This window comes from Parasteatoda tepidariorum, chromosome 9 (genome assembly GCF_043381705.1).
Source record: "Parasteatoda tepidariorum isolate YZ-2023 chromosome 9, CAS_Ptep_4.0, whole genome shotgun sequence".
In the NCBI taxonomy this organism is placed as follows: Eukaryota; Metazoa; Arthropoda; class Arachnida; order Araneae; family Theridiidae; genus Parasteatoda; species Parasteatoda tepidariorum.
Window position 1 is genome coordinate 73,692,583 of NC_092212.1, and position 19,312 is coordinate 73,711,894.

General features: G+C 25.9%; 1 protein-coding gene across 3 annotated transcripts in view; it reads right to left on the reverse strand.

The window, feature by feature from the left end:
- Positions 1-19,312, reverse strand: part of LOC107451441 (uncharacterized) — a 31,443-nt gene that overhangs the window by 3,551 nt on the left and 8,580 nt on the right. For 2 of the 3 annotated variants that reach the window (XM_043043819.2, XM_071185586.1), the window contains 12 exons: positions 11,147-11,346; positions 10,940-11,069; positions 9,824-9,940; positions 9,686-9,745; positions 8,506-8,574; positions 8,059-8,163; positions 7,082-7,191; positions 5,357-5,985; positions 4,346-4,536; positions 3,459-3,505; positions 1,386-1,434; positions 1,187-1,229 (listed from right to left, as the gene is read on the reverse strand). In XM_043043819.2, coding sequence (XP_042899753.1) covers positions 1,187-1,229; positions 1,386-1,434; positions 3,459-3,505; positions 4,346-4,536; positions 5,357-5,985; positions 7,082-7,191; positions 8,059-8,163; positions 8,506-8,574; positions 9,686-9,745; positions 9,824-9,940; positions 10,940-11,069; positions 11,147-11,346 — 1,750 coding nt within the window. Of the gene's footprint in view, positions 1-1,186; positions 1,230-1,385; positions 1,435-3,458; positions 3,506-4,345; positions 4,537-5,356; positions 5,986-7,081; positions 7,192-8,058; positions 8,164-8,505; positions 8,575-9,685; positions 9,746-9,823; positions 9,941-10,939; positions 11,070-11,146; positions 11,347-12,069; positions 12,234-19,312 lie in introns of all 3 variants that reach the window. The other variant, XM_043043818.2, reaches the window with a different exon arrangement.

Consider the following 19,312-nt stretch of genomic DNA (forward strand, 5'->3'; position numbering starts at 1 on the left):
TCATTTTTAATCAAAATTTTAAGATATTAGTAATTACATCTATTTCACATTTTTATACATATTTTCGTTATTATTTTTGAAACATCATTAAAAATTAAAAACTCATACTCCTTTTCCACAATTCTATTTGAAAAATGGAGCAGCAAAAATAGTTTAAAAACAAAAAAGTCACACTAAACAGCATTTACTTCAACGCAATTACTTTATTAAAAATGCTACAAGAAAAAATTAAAAGGATTTTGAGAGTATGACGTTTTTTTTTTTTTTTTACTTGTCTTAATATACTCAAAATGAATATAATTTTCAAAAATTAATCAATTTGATCACTAATACTCACACAAAATTAAATACATACATAATAAATCTTTTTGGTTACATGTAATTTTAGCCAAAATGAACATTTACTTGAAAATATTCTTTTAAAATTCATTATATTAATTAATAAATTTAGTGGCTATCACATTAAAACATTTTAGAAGCGTAATACTTACCAATTTATTTTTAAATAGCTAGAAAAAAAAGCGGAGAAAAAGTCGGTTCATTATGAAATACAAATTTAAAACTCGATATTGGGTTATTTTATTGGCTTTATAATTATAACTCTTGAAAGCAGTAAAAGCAATCTAACAAGCATTAAGATGTAATAATTTAATAGACTACAACAAATATGGATTGTGAAAATAAACTAACTTAAAACAATGTTTATTATTTCAAGAGCACATGAGTCCTATTGCTAAATTTAAGTTTAAGGTTTTAACTAATGATTCTTTTAAATTAATGTAAGTCAGTTTTTAAAAAATGTAAGTCTGTAAATAATGTTTTTTTTTTTTTTAAAGTTATCTCAAAACTATACAAAAGTCTGAAAATCAATAAAGAATCATAGAAATTAATATGATGCACAAATATCTTTCATAAAAGCCATAAAACTATTGCAAGAAAAATATTTTTATTTTAAAATTTAGACAACAAAAAAATGCATCTAGATGAATTTGAGTAATATTTTAAAAGATTTCATAAAAGTTCAATGAAATCTAAGCCATGGCAAAGCATATTCACCATAATTAATTTTTTCAGGTATAAGCTAAGGAAATTTTAATCAGGTCTGACACAGAAATATAATAGTTATAAATTAAAGCCATGAATGATAAATGAATTAAAGTTAGTTTTTCTAAAACAAGACAATTACCTGGTTTCTTGAATTGATTCGGATTTCTCTTTGGCGGAGGATTCTAAAATAGAAAAGGAATAAAGGGATGGGGATTAAACTATAAAACAAAAATCATAAAAACAACAAAATAAACTTGGGGTTTAAGTGAAAACTAAAAAACATAAATAGGTGAACTTAAAACCAAGTGTAAATTTTGAAAACTGAATATTTTAATTACCTGTTTGGGAGAGGTAATAGGAGGAGCATCATTCTGGCTACTGTTTACCCTATTAAAAGAAGATTGAGTTAAATATATTAAGCGCAACAGAATATAACACTGAACATAGTTTATAATTAAAATTTAATGAAAGCAAATTCATGTTTATGAAAAAAATCCACAAAATATGATTTTTTTACACAATTTTAATATGTTAATATGGGTTAATGGTATTTGTGAATTACAACTACTTATTATAACTAATACTTGAAACTGTGCAGGTTTTCAGAAATTTTACTATGAATTCCACTACAATATTAACAGCTACCTTCCCTAAAGGGCACTCTTTGTTAGTCTCAAAGCAGATTGTTCCAGTTTCCGTCGACTGACAGGCTATTATCGCTTAGTGAATTTCATGAATGTGCCCTTGTTAATAAAAGTATTCAATTTTTATACTTTTATTCTTGACTCCTCTTTAAAATAAATTAAGTGATTATTACAGCACATATTTCTAAAATTAAGTTACTAATGTTTAGATTTTAAAAGGATTTGAGGAAATTGAAAAGAATTTGAGGAACATTTTTTTTCTCTGATGCACGAGATTTTTTTAACAGATTTTAGATACTTTTTGTAAAATTTCAAATCTGCAATTGGCTTCGCTCTCCAAGCTACAGTTTTCTTTTTTAAAAATGACATTTTTAAGCAATTACTTTGTTGAAAGGTACAAGTTTAAATTTGTTACAACAATAAATGCTACAACAAACTTTTAATGGAGTTAAATCATCAGAATTAAAATTGATAGAAACCCATGTCTGAAAATATTTTCATATGAATCTAGTGGCGCATTCTTATTGTGAACTTTTTCTTTAAGGGCTTTTGAACTAGAGGATGTTAGAGAAACAGCCATAAAGGGCTATGTATAACTACATTTCCTGTCAAGGGTGGTTATGCAATTTTAATCTTAATGATGTGCCCTAACTGTATAAAAATTTGTCACAACATTTATGCAGCCCCCTGTTATATATAACGCTTTAAAACTCATACATTTTGACAAAAAATATACTAAAAAGGTCATTTTTAAAAAAAATTGAAGCTTTAGCAGCAAATCTTATTTCAGATTTGAAATCCTCACACCCGAATTACGCAAAATTAAGTATTTGTATAACTGCAACAAAAATTTTGTTCCCCAGTGTAATTTATGCATTTTTTTTTTAAATTGTTATACTTGTTAAATGGCAAAATGTTATTACTTTCTTTGAATAGGAACAATAGGTTTTCCACTATTATTTTATTCCTTTCTACTATTGGAACACCTCTTTATCACACACATTATTTAAGTTTCAAAGAGGAAATACGCTTTTTTTTTCTTGAACATACTCATGATACATAAACCACTATTAATATAATGGTTTAAATAAACAAAAATAGTTGTTAAATAAACATATTTAAACCACCATTAATATAATCCACAAAAATTATATCTTTTTAAATTTTATATCAAAAAGAAATAAATAGAATTTTTTTTAAAATAATCTTTAAAAAGGCTACATATAAAATACTTGATATAAGCAAGAGGAACAAAAATCACCATAACTATTACAAAAATCTTTTTTTTAAAAACATATTTAACAAATTAACAATTAACCCTGAACTTAGTACAAAAAAGTAAAGAAGGTGGTTGTTTTCTCGTGAAACAAACTGCTTTTCCTCAATGTTATTAAGTTTTTAAAATTCTTCAACAGGCTCATGCTTATTACTGGAATATGAACATCTATATACAGCAATTTGTAAGAAACATATTTAAGAAATTTTAGATAATGCATTAAAATTAATATAATATATTAATATAAAACATTTAAATTATAAAAAAAACTGAATATCAGAGCTATCTAAATGTTTAGAAACAATTCAGAACATAGAAAGAAGTAAAAAAAAATAAGCATGCATAGTAAGAATTGCAATAAAAAATTTTTGTCTCATTATATCAGACTTAATGCAACATAAATAACACAAACAATAATTAGTTTCAAACACAGAATTCAACTAACATTCACAGCATTAAATTCTAAATTAACAACTGATTTATTTCATTACCTTTCACTAAAAGCTTTTGAATTGGCAGATTTCTTTAAGCTGCGTAGCTGGAAATAAAGAGGAAAAAAAATTATAGTAAAATAAATTAAATCAAAATAAAAAGAAAGAACTTTTAAAAATATAGAATTCACCAACTGAGAGTTTGCAAGGTCTAAAGACCAAACTACAGAAAGATTTCTTCTTGTCAAAGTCTTATCACAAATTTAAACAGTTGCAACTGTTTTGTAATTTTGGCAACAATAAAAAAGTAGCCAAAATTAAGAAACAATAATTCCTAAGAATATAACTGCAATGTAGTATAAGGTGTCAGACAGATTATTGTCAAGTAATGATAATTTGTAGAATATATTAGGATGACTTTATTAAAAAAAATACACTTGCTTTTTCTAATAAGAATTTATCATGTAAGAATTCATCATGTTTTTAGAAATGAAGCAACAAAATTTATTAACTGTCATGAGTGTGAATGCATGCAAAAGATAAGTCAATTTTCCAATATCTATCAAAATAGTGGTTATTTTTTAACTGAATAAATATTTTCTTCTGTTAGCTACTACTCGATTTTTGAAAAGAAAAAAAAATTTTTTTGCTCGATGTGAAAACAGTCTTGTTTCGGATAAGAAGAATTCCCAAGACGTTTATGTCATGTTAAATCGATTTTTGAAAAGAAAAAAAAATTTTTTTGCTCGATGTGAAAACAGTCTTGTTTCGGATAAGAAGAATTCACAAGACGTTTATGTCGTGTTAAATCTACACAGGTTCTGGAACCATGGAAAAATTTTGCATCTTAAATGACAATGAATTCTTAAAAAAACGGTATTCATCCTTTTTTAGCAGTATTCAAATTTCCAATTACAATAAATCTTCAATTGTTTCTATCAATTTACCTCTGACAAAGAGGGTCTTCCTTCTCGGAATGGGAATTGGAAGAGATTGCCAGCAGCTTTCTTGAGCTTTGGTGAGCCACTTAGAAGTTTTGGACTTTTTGGAGAACCACCATCTTTAGGTGTTGGTGAGGAGCAAGTCTGAGAATTTGAATCTGGACTAAACAATGTAAGTGCATGCTGTAGCAATCCCCCTTAAACAAAAGATATCAAAAAGATATAACAACAAAAATATCAACGCAAAAACTCAAACACCGCAGATGCTAACACAAAATTAGCATTTAATGTACATAGAGAATACAGTTTTATACTATTTAAATAATTCAAAGGTACAGTAATTTTTAAAAAATGCATAAAAAAATGAAGAAATATGAGTTATGATTTTAAACTGATTTTAAATAACAGAAAGTGTGATGTTTCATGATAACAAGAATATTTTATTAACAGCTTGATTTTGAAATACAAATATACTTTTTTTCTTTTTATCATTCGCAAATCACAATAAGAAAGATAATAGCAAACTATCATGTTTCATGATTATCAAACTATCATGAAGTTTAATTTGATTTTGGTCTATTTGTTATGTGTTGTTCATTAAAAATAAACTAAATTAGAGCAAACTGCTGAATTTATTGCAATTTTTTAGAATTCAAATATAGCTTAAACATACATAAATTGTATGTTTAAAAAATAATTGGAAAGCTTACTCTAATTTTGAGCAGGTTTCAATATTTATAAAATTAAATATTTATATAATATTACGTGAAAATAAGACACAATATGATATACAAAATGTAATCACATTAATAAATAATGTTTATATAGTATACAAAGAGAACAGGTGTAAAATTGTATTAAAAAATCACATTACTGACTTTTTAACTGAAATTTGTAAGCCTACATTTTCTTTTGATATCAGAAAATAAATAATTTAGAAATTAAAATAAGACATTTTTTATTAAAAAAAATACTTAAACAAAATTTAGGTTTGCCTAAAATGAAGTAAAAATTTACCTTCAGGTTTCTTCTTCTGACGATTTACCCAATCAGCAAATTTTTGTTTTGGACTTTGACTACCAGATGGCGGAACTTCTGGAACAGTATTAGCGTCATTCTGGGATTGAGTCACCACTCGTAGAGGAGGCTTGGGTGGTGCACAACTAGGACCATTTGGTTGCACCGCTACTGCAACACCAGCTCTAGCAACAGTCTCAGAATTTTTCAAAGCTTCTTGTCGCTTCAGGTGACCAGTCATAAACTTTTCTTGAGGTGGGCGTAAGAATGTACTTGTGGCAGATTTTGAGTCCTTGTCATTACTTGCTTGAGGAGTATTTTCAGGCAGCTGTAAATTATCTTTCTCGTCTGGCCCACTACAACTTTGTGTTTCCCTTTTAAAGACATTATCTTCAATGTCAATGGTTTTATTAGGATCATACGATATTGTGCGTAGAACTGATTCCTTGCGCTTGGAGTTATTTCCAATCAGCTCTTCTAAACTCACAGGTGGTTGTAATGCAGTTGGAGACACACCAGTAACAGTTGCTCTTCTTCGTAATCTACTACGAGGCTTATTTGTTGCCAATAATCTTTCTTTTTCTGATGCGAGGGTACCATTTACTTCTGATACACTATTAGACTCTCCCCTAAAAATATAAGAAGAAATGATTTTAATATGTTTAATTATGTTTACTCATGCAGGGTGCATAGCCAAATTATTCAACAAAAAATAAGCACCTTTTAAGCACTTTTCAAGCACTCTAATAATATTTTAAGCACTTTAAGAGAATATCATAACTAGGCATGGTTGAAAAGTTTTTGACAATTGAAGGTATTATTTGGTTTTAACAGTCGTGTCAAAAAAAAATAATCTTTTGGTATTGTTTTTGCCAATTGTCACAACTTCTGAATCTTGTAAATCAAATGGCGTTTTCATAAGCTACGGTTTGACGATGGGCCAAAATAGATTGGAGTTGAATTAATTGTGAAAACATTGAATAGAACAATGTGAAGTGTCTTTCTGCATAATTTGTAGCGAAAATCAACATGGTAAAAGAAAAATCTAAATTTGGAAAAGGGAAAATTAAGCACTTTTTAAAAACACCCAATGAAAAAAGCACCTTTAAGGGCTTTCAAAAAACGAAAATCGAAAATAAGCACCTTTAAGCACTTTTTAAAAATGCTACGCACCCTGTCATGAAATAAAACTTGACGTTAATTAAATCTTCTAAATCATTTTTCATAAGGAAATATAAATTACTGAATAATGAAAATGATATCAAAATAGAAAGACATCAGGGTATAATAATATGTTTAATGCATGAAACGTTAATTTTTTCAGCCAAATACAATGGTTTGCAGAAGTATAGGAAAACTGAGAAATAAAGTAATGTATACAGTTAATTTTTAAGTAAAATTTTTAAAATTAAGTAAAATATTCATTCACTCAACTCTTGTGTAAATAATATATGTGTAAATGATTTAATGTAAATAATGTTGATGATGTAAATAATATATCATGTGTAAATACATAAAACATCTGAACTATTTAATGAGTCAAAAATGTCTAATAGGGTAGACATATCCAAGATTTGCAAAGTGCTTTTTATATCAAAGGTGCAATAAAAGCATTTGTTATATTTTTAAAAATAAACACATTATTTAAAAGCAAACTATTTTCAAAATATAAAATAAGAAATTAAAGACATTTTTATGCTAAAAAACATTGAAATGATTTATTACCTGTTTCCAGGAGACTTAGGACAAAGTTCACGTATATCTTTTCTGCTGAATTTAAATTTTCGAAATGCTGTTTTCTTAGAAGGTATTCTATATGGCCATAATGTAATAACCTATAAAATATAAAAGATTGCTCATGCTAAATAAAAAGCTAGATATTGAATTAAATGAATTCATAGGAAAATATTTCTTGACAATTTTATTAACCCTCTCATGCACATATGAGGATTTATATAGTATAAATCATTTGAGGATATATATAGAAATAGATATATTTGCTTCATAATGTTATTCAGTTTTGCATTAATGATGTAATTTGAATGTAGTCCTTATTTGGGAAGCACAACAGATGGCAAGTCGTTCAAGATAGTTAAAAGAATATGATCTCTTTGGAAATCAATGGAGGATTCAAGAAAGAAGTGAAAAATTTATATTTTATCTTGGAAAATATATAACATTACTGGTAATATGGTTGATTTACATGAAAGTTGCAACTTTTGCTCTTATAAAAAATTTTTAAAAAAAATTTAATTATGTAAATTAGATCTAACATTAGTCAGAAATATTTCACGAAAAAAATATTTCTTAAAAATTGGTTTACATTTTTTTCAGGGTATTTGTGCCAAAAATTTGAGATTTTTCACCAAAAAAATAATGAAACACAAGATGAATGGGGGCAGCACATTTTAAAGAATGAGTATCTGTTTAAAAAAAATAATAATGAGTATCTGTTTAATAATAATGTTCTTTCAATCAAGCAAGATGATACTCCTCCAAAAATAAGTTAAAAAACAATATTCTTCACCAAAAAAAAACTTTTATTTGTTTCGCAAAAGAGAACACAAAACATACTATTCAAAACTACTTTAGACATCAAATGATAGCAAATAAATCTTTAAATATTTTATAATTATAATAAATAATAATATATAAATCAATAAATATTTAAAGAAAAATTTATAGATAGATTTTTTAATTACCTGCCCAAGAACATTTGGATGTCTAGGTCGCTTTTTGAGGGTTAAATGAACTTCTGATGGATGTTCTTTCATAGAACAGATGATGTTCTTAACCTGCCAGCCAACCTTTAAAAAGATAGAAAGTTTAAGCCATTATAGCCATTATTATATCAAATACTAATATTACTTCAACGACACTAAAAAATGAAAATAGAACATCAGATGATGTGACTAGAAACAAAGTTTAAGACTTTGCACACTTGCTAAAAAAAAATTTATATCTAAAACTCTACAAGCTAGCTTTGTAAATAATGAAAGCAAAATTAGATTACCCGAGCATAAAAACTAAAAAATTGAGTACAAATGAAAAACTAAACTATTTTTAATTTCGCATCGTGAAAAGGATCCTAGAAATAAAAATACGCTAATAATTTGATTAAATATATTACAAAATGAAATGTTACTTACAACAGTTTGATAGTTCACTTGAATAATTTCATCTCCTTCTTCAACTTTGCCAGATCTGTAAGCAGGACTCTGAAATACATAAACAAAAAAATTTAACATTACAAAAGAAAAGAAAACAAGACTCAAAAATTCAATTTGCCTCACTTTTCAAAGAACCTAAAAAAAGGAGACAATGACCAATATTTTATTAAATTAAATTTTTTTAAGCCTAAATATTTTGTAAAAAAAATAATGAAATAAAAAATAAAAACATTAGAAGTAGTAATAGTCGTTGCACTAAATGGAATTTTTCGATTTTTTTAAAAAACTGCTTTGACTTATAGAACCAATAAATAAACGTTTTAATACAGAAAAACCATGTTGTACTAACCAATGATAAAGTGTAAGTTCAAACAATTATGGATTGATCTAATGTTACGGTTGGGCAACAAAGAAAATGTAGGAAAGCGCAAAATATGGAGTAATTACACAAATGTAGCCCATTCTTCATCAAAAACTGAAAATGCTTAATCATTCCATTCAAATTAAAAGTGTTGCCTGGAATTTCATTCATGAAATGTGTAAGTGCCAGGAATGCATGTAAAACTACTAGAAAACCATTAGTAGAATCTGCATATGTTATTTACAACTGTGTTATGTGCATGAAAATATTATAATACATTATATAGTTTACTCAATTAATAGACATAGTAAAATTCTTAGCAAAAACTATACCTTTAACTATTTTGTTTATTTTAAAATAATATTACATTAAAAATGTAATTATCTATTTTTAATTTTATAAAGGATAAATGCAACTTTTCATTTCTTAATATGCTGGCTCCTAAAAAATTTTGCAGACCTGTTATTAAATTATTATTAAATAACAGGTCTGCAAAATTTCTGTGTTATTAAATTGTATATATTTTATCTTGTATTTTTTTAACACTTAAGAAAAACTAATGATTGATGCATTATCGTAATAATTATAAGTCTACTACTCATGAAAATAACTGTAAACTATAAAGAATATACATAACATACATGAAAATAATACACATACATGAAAATAACTGTAAACTCTAAAGGCTCTTCTTTTTACTACTAAAAGTGACCAAATATAATATGACATAGATATTTAATTTATAAAAGCATTACAGATGTAAAAATATATCAACAAAATTTTAAAAAGCAAAAATACCTGAAATTTTATGCTTTCAATGATGTGTATTCCAGTGTAAAGAGAGTTGATATGAATCCCCTGCAACAGATAGAATCCAAATTTAAATTAGAAAAACACAAGTTAGAAAACAAAGTTAAACTTTTTTTCTTTACTTACCACATCATCATCAACTTTTCGCTTTATTTTTGCTACTTCCAAGGATGCTGGTTGAATGATTAGCGAATCATTGAAGTCTTGAACAATTTTATCACTTTGTTCTGTAAGTTTTGAGCACTGTAAATAAAATTATATTTATTTTCTTTTTCAGGTCTTTATTTCCATTAAATATAATATGAGCACTAAAAAAATCTGTAGTTTAGAATATTAATGTATATTAAAACCAATAAATATTTAATATTATATCTATAAATATATTTTTAAAAAAAATTGAAATTTTTAATTTCTTTTCCTTGATTTTTTTTCCTGATTAAATCTTATGCATTTATATCTATGTAATATATAAATCTTACTCGTATAAGTCTTAAGTAATATTTAAAAAAAATTTTATTAAAAATGAACAACAGTTTTAGCATAATTGAAATTACATAAAGATTTTTTTAGCAAACGGAAAAAAAAAACCTTTCAGCAATAAAACAGTTTAAAATAACTGCCTACTTTCAAGATCTTTTTCTCTGTGTAATAAAATTTAACCACATTGATTATTATTTAACCACAATAGAATAAAAAAGCTATATTTTCTGAATATTGAAGAGGAAATTTTGTCAAAACCACTTTTTAAAAAAACAGTTCTCTATTTTCATGAAATGGAAAACAATTTCTTAAAATTAATTGAGTTTCTCAGTCAATGACATATTTTTTCCTTGTGGTTGCTAAGGAACAAATTTGTCTAAACGATAAGATGAAGCATCTGCACAACTCGCTTAAAAATGATTTATAATAGTCACTAAATATAAATATCAGGTATGAACACAAAATATTTAAAATGATAGAAAAATTATTAAAAATAAGCATTAACTTCATGATAACTGTTAGTGAACTGATAGCATCATATTAACTATTTATTCTTTAAAACACCCATAAATATCAATATCAAACTTTAATATAAAATTAAGTTTTTTGACTGACATTCTAGGCACAAATTAAAAAGACTAGACAACACAACACGAAGCAAGCTAGTATAATTAGTGCTACATTAAACATGATAAATAACATTGATATGAATGACCGATATGAATAATCTTTAGGGATATGCTATCAGATAAATATACTCACAATTTCTTTGATTGTTCCATGAGGATTTTCAGCAAATTGATCTCTTTGAGCAGTTGAGGCCAGCTCAATGCTCAGTTTCAAAATAATTTTTCGAACTTCAACATAACTATCTTGTCCAACAAAAGGATACCTGGAAAAAATGCTAACCATTAAAACCTTTAAAAATATGATTAATTAATTACACTGTGAAAAAAGAAAAATCATTACCTGTCTAACCAAGAAATTAAAGATTTGACTAGATTGATTAAATCTGAAACTGCAGAAAGAGTTTCAACAGATACTCTCTCCTTCTTCCCAGTGTTAGCATAATCTTGGCACACTCGTTTCAAATCATTGAAGAGACTCTGAGCTTTGCAACCCAACTTAAGAGCTAAGGATTGTAATGTCTCTGATGTTAGATTATAATGCTGAAAAGATTATAAAAAGAAAGAAATTAAGCTAAACCAAAATCACAAAAGTTTTCAAGAGAGTATAAGAGATACAGGGGCCATATTTGCAATTAAATACAGCAAAATAGAAAGCATCATCATAAAGTGTCGAATTAAAAGAAACTTTTTTTCTCAAAATTCCAAAAAACACTACCTTTACAAGAAATCCTAGATTAAATTGACCTGTGCTAGACATAAATTATCTCATAAAACTAGGATATTTTATAACAATAAATGTAAAACTGTGTTTTAAAGAATAATAAGTTATAATTACTATGTATGTAACATTAGTAATGAAACTTTTTTTCTCAAAATTCCAAAAACAGGAGCTTTACAAAAACTCCTAGATTGAATTGACTTGTGTACAATGAATAATCTCATTAAACTAGAATATTTTATAACAATAAATGTAAACCTGTGTTTTAAAGAATAATAAGTTATAATTACTAAGTATGTAACATTAGTAATGAAGAAATCAAATAACTTTTACATTTAAATGGTAAGAAAGTTAAATGGTAAGAATGATTTATAAAAATAAGATAGATATAAAGATTTTGAAAGAAGAAAAAATTATTAAAAAATGTTAAAAATATTCAAATTTAAAAATTTTTAAACTTGATAATAAATATTGCAAAAAAAAATTCTTTTTATCTTTATGTCATTAACATATAAAGAGAAAAATCAATATTTGTTTAAACTTACCAATTGCCTAAGTTGTTCAACTGCTTCTAAAACTAACTCTTGATGACCAATCTTGGTCATATTCAAATTAGCTAGGTCATCTTTGGCTAGTGTCAACAGCTGACAACCATTGACTTTTTTATTAACGAAGAATTGAGTATATGGTTGGATCTCATCTTCAAGACCTAAAAAAACATTGCAACAATTAGAAAAAAATAATTTATCCGAAAAACAGAATAGCACACTTAACTTATTCTTGTAAGGAAAAAAATTTTATCATCGAAATAAGTATGACTCTTCAACTTAAAAGGCATGCTTTAATAAATGAGGGTGCTCAACCCAATACTTGCTATCACTGGCCTACCACCAGAACTGGTTGACTAGCAATCTGAACCCATTACACTTGCACTTAACACTTAACTTCATGGAACCACTGATGACTTTCATATGAATGCACAAATATTTTATTTTTATTTAAAATTACATCATATTAAAAAGTAATTTTACAATGTGTGTAAAGTAATAAAAACTTCATTGAACAATAAATTAATTTCTTCCGAGAGACAAAAACAAATAAACTTTTGATTAGACCTATAAAAGAGATGTACTACCTTTTTTTTTCTTTAGTGGGCCACAAAAACTAAAAAATGCATGTTGTGGGCCAACATGAGAAAAGCAAATTGCAATCATAAAAATGTAAGATGTATGAAAGTAACATAGATATAAGTAGTAGGCGTGTAAAATTCGTAAACAATTGCATTTTCCTCCAAGTACTGAACTCATAGCCAGCCATATATAAAAGTTAAATTTTTTTAGGCTAAAAAAAAAGACATATATTTTTTTTATTAAATTTTTTCTTATTAAATAGTTTTTTATGCATATTTGAAATTGTTCAAGGGCCAAGTTATAAACTTCGGGTGTCAAATTTGGACTTCGAGCAATAGGTTGCGCATAATTGATCTATAATAAAGGTTCTTCTTTTAAGTAGTGCTCTTTACAACAATATGAAAACAACAGCAAACAAAGGCCATACTCAAGAGGAAAGAGACAGGAAAATTGGGATTGCTGAGTGCTAAGTTGAAATTTCTTACAAGTTACGTTTTTAATTAATTTTCATTAAAAAGAAAATCGTTGAATATTCCCTTTATACTTAAAAAGAGTAATAATGATAATAACCTCTTCTAAACATTTAGTTTTCAGAAGAAATAAGCACTAATGACACAGGTGGAAGTTTTTAGTAAGTTAATGAAAATAAATACTCCAACTACAGCAGTGTAAACTATAATTTTAAAAAAACGGCTTTCTCAAAAATTTTATAAAATAAGACTTTTTGCTTCTGAATTTTTTTTGTCCTTGACTTCCAAATTACTAAAACAAGAAAAATTAGTAAAAACATTTCTCCCATCTTATAAATGAGAGAAGATTCCAAAATCGTTGAGGCATACTACAGAAAGTTGAAATGACTTCTTGTACATGGAGTATTAAAGAATATAATCAAACTAATAAATAAATTGTAACTAAGTAAGAGTAAGTTTGAAAGTAACTTGTTATTTTATTGTAATTGTTGCCAATTTAACCTCACCTGAATCAAATAAAAAAATAATTTTTAATCATTCCAATTTTTTTTTATTATTAAGGAGGGGAAAAAATTCTTTTTTAGCCTTTCAAAAGAAAAAAAATAGTTGTAATTATATAACAACAAAACTTTAATTTAAAACATTCTGCTTGTAAACTTAAAATATCATCAAATAATAAAAACATACCCTTCAGTAAAGGAAATGAAAATATCCATAATTAAATATAAAAAGTATGTTGAAGACAACATATTGTGTTTTTTTTTTCCTTAACAAAATCATAGGATGCATTTCTTCTCAAAATATTATGAAATAAACTCACTAAACTAATTAAAAATAAATGGATGAAAGCAGAGAATAGAAGTTGGTTTTTTTTTAATATGATAAATATACCCATCTAGTCCCAGAACGAGAACAATTACAATTTAAAACTAAAAGAATCATCTAAATAAAAATAAATGCATAAATTTTTAGCCAATTAAAGTCAATGTAGCTTGCTATGTCTTAAGTTGTGACTCATTGTCATTATGATATATTTTAACTAAGTATCATTATTTTATTTTTTGTGAGTGTGTTTCAGCAATAGATTAATATACAGTAGGGAACCGATTATCCGGAACGGTCGGGACCATCGCTATTCCGGATCACTGATTTTTCCGGTTTTCTGAATCGCTACAAAAAACCGTTTTTTTTATTGTTAAACCCAACTTAAAAAAAAGTATTTGAAAATAATCTTAAAAAGAAGAAAAAACGATTAAGTAATACACTAATGATTATTTCCAAAATGATGGTAAGGTAAAAATCTTTCAAAAAGAAAGAAAAATCCTAAAATCTTATGAGGAAAAAAAATCTTTTTTTAAACAAATGGCGAGAAAATTTATCGAATTACGTTCCGGTTTTTTGGTTTTCCGGTTTTCTGATTTCCGGATAACGGGTCCTGTACTGTATCTGTTTTTATTCCAATTAATTAAAAAATCTCCATTGATTCAGAAAAAAGTCTTGTTTCTTATTCCAACATTTAGAATGTATAATATTTGAATTATGTCCAATTACATTCAAATTGTTATAAAGAAATATTCTAAAGAGAGAGCAGAATTCTTTTAAAAAATATATATATTACAGCTGCAAGAGTAAATTTGATGCTTCTTTTGTGTCTCTTTATTGCTACTTCTTAGAAAATTCATAAAGAAGGCTATACCTAATTAATAATCAAGACCATACTCAAAAAGGAGGAAGATACCAAAAATTGTCAGCGGGTCCAGAAAATTTACTTACAAAAAATATATGTGTAATTGTTTCCTAAAAAAATTCTTTATATTTTCATAAAAACTACAATTTTTAAAAAATAGTCTACGAAACTATAGTCCAAAATCCAAAGACCTTTTTCACTTCAAAGAAGGACCTGTATAGCCTATGTCCAGCTTTATAAATAACACAAACTTGTAAACATTAACTTGTTTTGTTTAAAGGAGGAGAAACAGATAACATAATTGATTGATATCAATTTCTATCCAATAAAATTGGAAAAATTATAAACTTCAAACAGTGTAGTAAAAACTCTTTGGTTATAGAAAAAGTAAGGAGGGGAAATTAATCCTTACTTTCTTTTTATTATATCTCGGTTGATGGTTATAAAATGGTATTTGCTCGTAATTTATCATTATTTACAGTCTAAGTATTATATAATTCATATTAGATGATTTATTTGCACCATAAGATGATTAAAAGAATAATAAATTAAAAAATATATTTAGAATCTAAAAAAACCTTCATGGCATAATAAAGGCTCTTTAGCATTAAAATTATTCTTAATATTTAAATTCTCAATTCAAATTAATTCTTACTCTCTCAATTTGTTGATGGATTTCATATATATGGTTGTTCATAATTTAATATTATTACATGCAGTATTACAAAATAATTTATATGAAGTAATTTATTTCAGGGTTCGTTGATTTAAATCAGCTTGATTTAAATCACCATTTAAATCATGATTTAAATCAAATGATTTTTTTTAAAAAAATCATTGATTTAAATCAACTAATTTTTTTTATCGATATATATATTGATTTTAAAAGTTAAAAAACAGTGTTTTAAATTTTTGATACTTTTATTATTTTCTTTTTTCTTAGTATTAAAATTCAATTTAAATAAATTGCTGCATTAATTAATTTTAGTTAACAAAATTACACTTAATATGTACATATATATGTTTCTCTTCCTTGGTGTGTATTAAATTCCAACACATTTGAAATTACATTTTTAAAAATCTTTTGATTCTTGAGATTGAAAGTACAGATTAAAGTAAACATTTAATGCTGTCTTAATATAGACTTGCATAGCTGTAGAAAGTAATTAATAAACATGAATTTTTTTCAAAAAATAATACAAATAATGTTAATTAAAATTCTACCTTTTGAATGAAAAAGCGTGAATTAAAATCTACATCATATTTTATTGGTGGAAAATGTGTATTTCTGAAGCTTGAGGTTATGTTAAAAAGAAATTACCCTAATATGCCAAAAACAGAAAAAGAAAAAAAGAGGGCTGATGAATTCAGATGTATTTTTCCAAATATAGTGTCATTCTTCCCTTTCAAACTCTTTCAAAGTCTATTTGATGCAGTAGGGTTATTAACTGGTATTTTTTTCTCATAATATGTTTACAGTATCTTTGACATTATCTGATTTTCTATAAAGAAATTTTGTGAAAAAAAATTCCAATGAGTACATAGATTTTCTAATTTTTTTTTAGCTTAACTTATCTATTTTGATATAGAATTAAAAATGAATATTTTAATATAAAAATATATAGATTAAATATTTATTTATTATTTGATGAATGACTACATTTATAAACACAGTCTGCTACATTTATTTTGTCATTTTAAAAATCAAGAGGAAAAAAAAGAAATCACAATTTTAAATTAAAGTTATGGTTTGCTAACTGAAACTTTGTTTTAATAGTTAAAGTACAGGGGTCTGTCCAAGCCAAATTTACTACCGTTTAACGGTACCTTTACAAATTCAACTTTAGGAAAAATGATAGAATAATCACACAAAATACTTTTTCTTAAAATTTTATTTTTTTGTCTCGTAAGAAACGATAAATCCATATTTTTACTATATTTGTGTTGATTCTATAATATAAGTTTTAATTTTCACAAAATAGGTACCTCTCAGAAAAACCCAGACAGACCCCTGAAGTATTCTTTAAATTCTCTATTTCATCTAGTCTTTAAATTTTAATCATGCATTTGTTTCAAAATGGTTGCTATGCATTCAAAACCATGTATTATAATGAAAAATTATTTTAGTTAAAGCTTCTAAAATATTGTTACAATATAGTTTTAATATTAAGTTAATTTGATTAAACATTTATAATTTTTTTTAATCATAAATTAAAGTTCTTACAGTGAATTTAAATAAAAATCAAAAAAATCTGATTTAAATCAGAAAAATCCGATTTAAATCAAAAAAATCTGATTCTTTTGATTTTTTTAAAAAAAGCAAAAAAATCACGAACCCTGATTTATTTCCATAATAAACTTGTTAAGCAATTATTAAATTAAAAATAAACTTTAAAATTAATTAGAAAAAAACTAATTTAAATAAATTTGAAATGCTAATTTCAGACAGGCATTTTATTAGTTTATACATATTTGAATAATATTAACCTAAAGATGTTAATACATTACAACTTTTTCCTGAAAAAATGAAAGAGCACTCTCTCAAGTGTTTTCAGAATGTTTACTTACATTATTTCTGAAAAACTTGCATAATCAATAGTTACTAAATACAATGTTCTTACTAGAGTAACATTTCTTTTGACATTTATGCTTATGTCAAAATCATTGACTCTTTTATTAAGAAAATCATCAGACAACTATATACATATTTTTTAAGTGCAATGAGATCAACCTATGAACAATCTCTTAAGCTTTCGATGCTTTCTGAGAAATTTTATCTTATTACTAAGGCCCGGATTTTGATGACATTTGCATTATTTGTCTTTTAGGGCATTTTTCTTTAAATTTTGGGGCGTATTTTGCATTTTAAGGCATTTTTTAAGTTTTTTCTTAATTTTTTCCAACTTTAATTATTTTTTATCAAATTTTATTATTACACTGGCTTTCAAACAATGAAGAAAATCTCTAGGATATTAACAGGTGAAGCAACATCTTTTCAAATTGAAGAAGAATTGTCAGGAAGTGAGTATCAGTTTCAAGTATGCACCAATAATATCAGTAGACGTTGAAAGCTTCTCCAGGTATAAAAATTTACTTTCAGACAAGAGTTCGTTTACATTTCAAAATATCAAAAAACATTTAATAATCCAATGTAATTCTGATATTTAGTATTGTTATGAGATGGAGGTTTTGGTATTCATTAAAGTTTCTATACAAAATGAAAATGTTTTAGAGAATATATATATATATATATATTTTTTGTTGTTATTTTAGGATATAAAAGCATATTTTCCAAACTTTAATGAACGTAGAACAATTATTGCATTGCTTTATATTTTTTGAAATGACTCATAATAATTTTAAAGAGTAAAACATTGTTTCAGTTCAATATTTTTACTTTATTTAAGTCATGTCATAAGGCATTTTTAGCACAATTTTTGCATTTTTAAGGCCATTTTTTGCACTTTTTAAGGGCATTAGTTGAGATTTTTTAGGTCATTAAAATCCGGGCTCTACTTATTACCAATATTGAACAGAAGAGTAGGAAATCGGTTTTATTGTTTTTAATGTTACAATTTAATCTCTGTGTCTCTATTTATTTTAAATTTTGAACCCTCCAAAAAAAAAAAAAACTTCTAGATTAATCAACAAACAAGGAGAAAATTTATTTTCAGGAAAAACTTTATCTTTGAAACTAACACATATTTGTATTACGCAGAGAAAAAATCTCAAGAGCTTGACATAGTTAATGTTACTGCAAGAGAACTTAAACCTAACCAGACTGGTTGGAAAGTAGATTGAGCTGTAATGAGTAAGTAACACACTTAGCAATAAAATTTAGTTTTAAGTAACTCATGGACAATTTTAGGGATACATGCTTCTTTTCAATATAAAATTCCTTATTGGGAATATGGTATTTTTCAGACAATTCCATAAAGAAATTGTTTGAAATTAATAAATTCCACTTATTACTCAGTGTTTTCATCTCAGAAAAAAAATGGGTGAGAATTTCTCACCCTTTCTCAAAAACAGGGTGAGATTTTAAAAAGTTAAGTGAGATTTCAAAAATTAAAAAAAAAAACACGTAAAGAGACTTGAAAAAAAATAAAATTTCTTTAATTATGATGCATTTTTAACATCTTCTAATTTTTAAAGCATTGAATATTTTTGCTGCATCATCCTATGGAAAATGTTCTACATCTACTTTTTCATCAGCTATTCTCATTAGGTTGCTCAAATGCGTATTTGTTTCGTTTTGATCGCTTCTACCCACATTTGTTTCATTTTCATTTGTCCGTTTCGGAGTAGAAGATATTGGCTTTACAAGGTATTTGTCCATCTTACATTAACGAGCAAAAACTTTTAACGTCTTACATGAAGAAACCTTACCTACGGTAAACACGTGGTTGCAGAGAAATGCGTTCTGAAAGAGGTTCCATGGTTCTGAAGGATGGTGTTCTGTTGTTCTTAAAGGTTCTGAACAATACTGGTAAATAGGGAA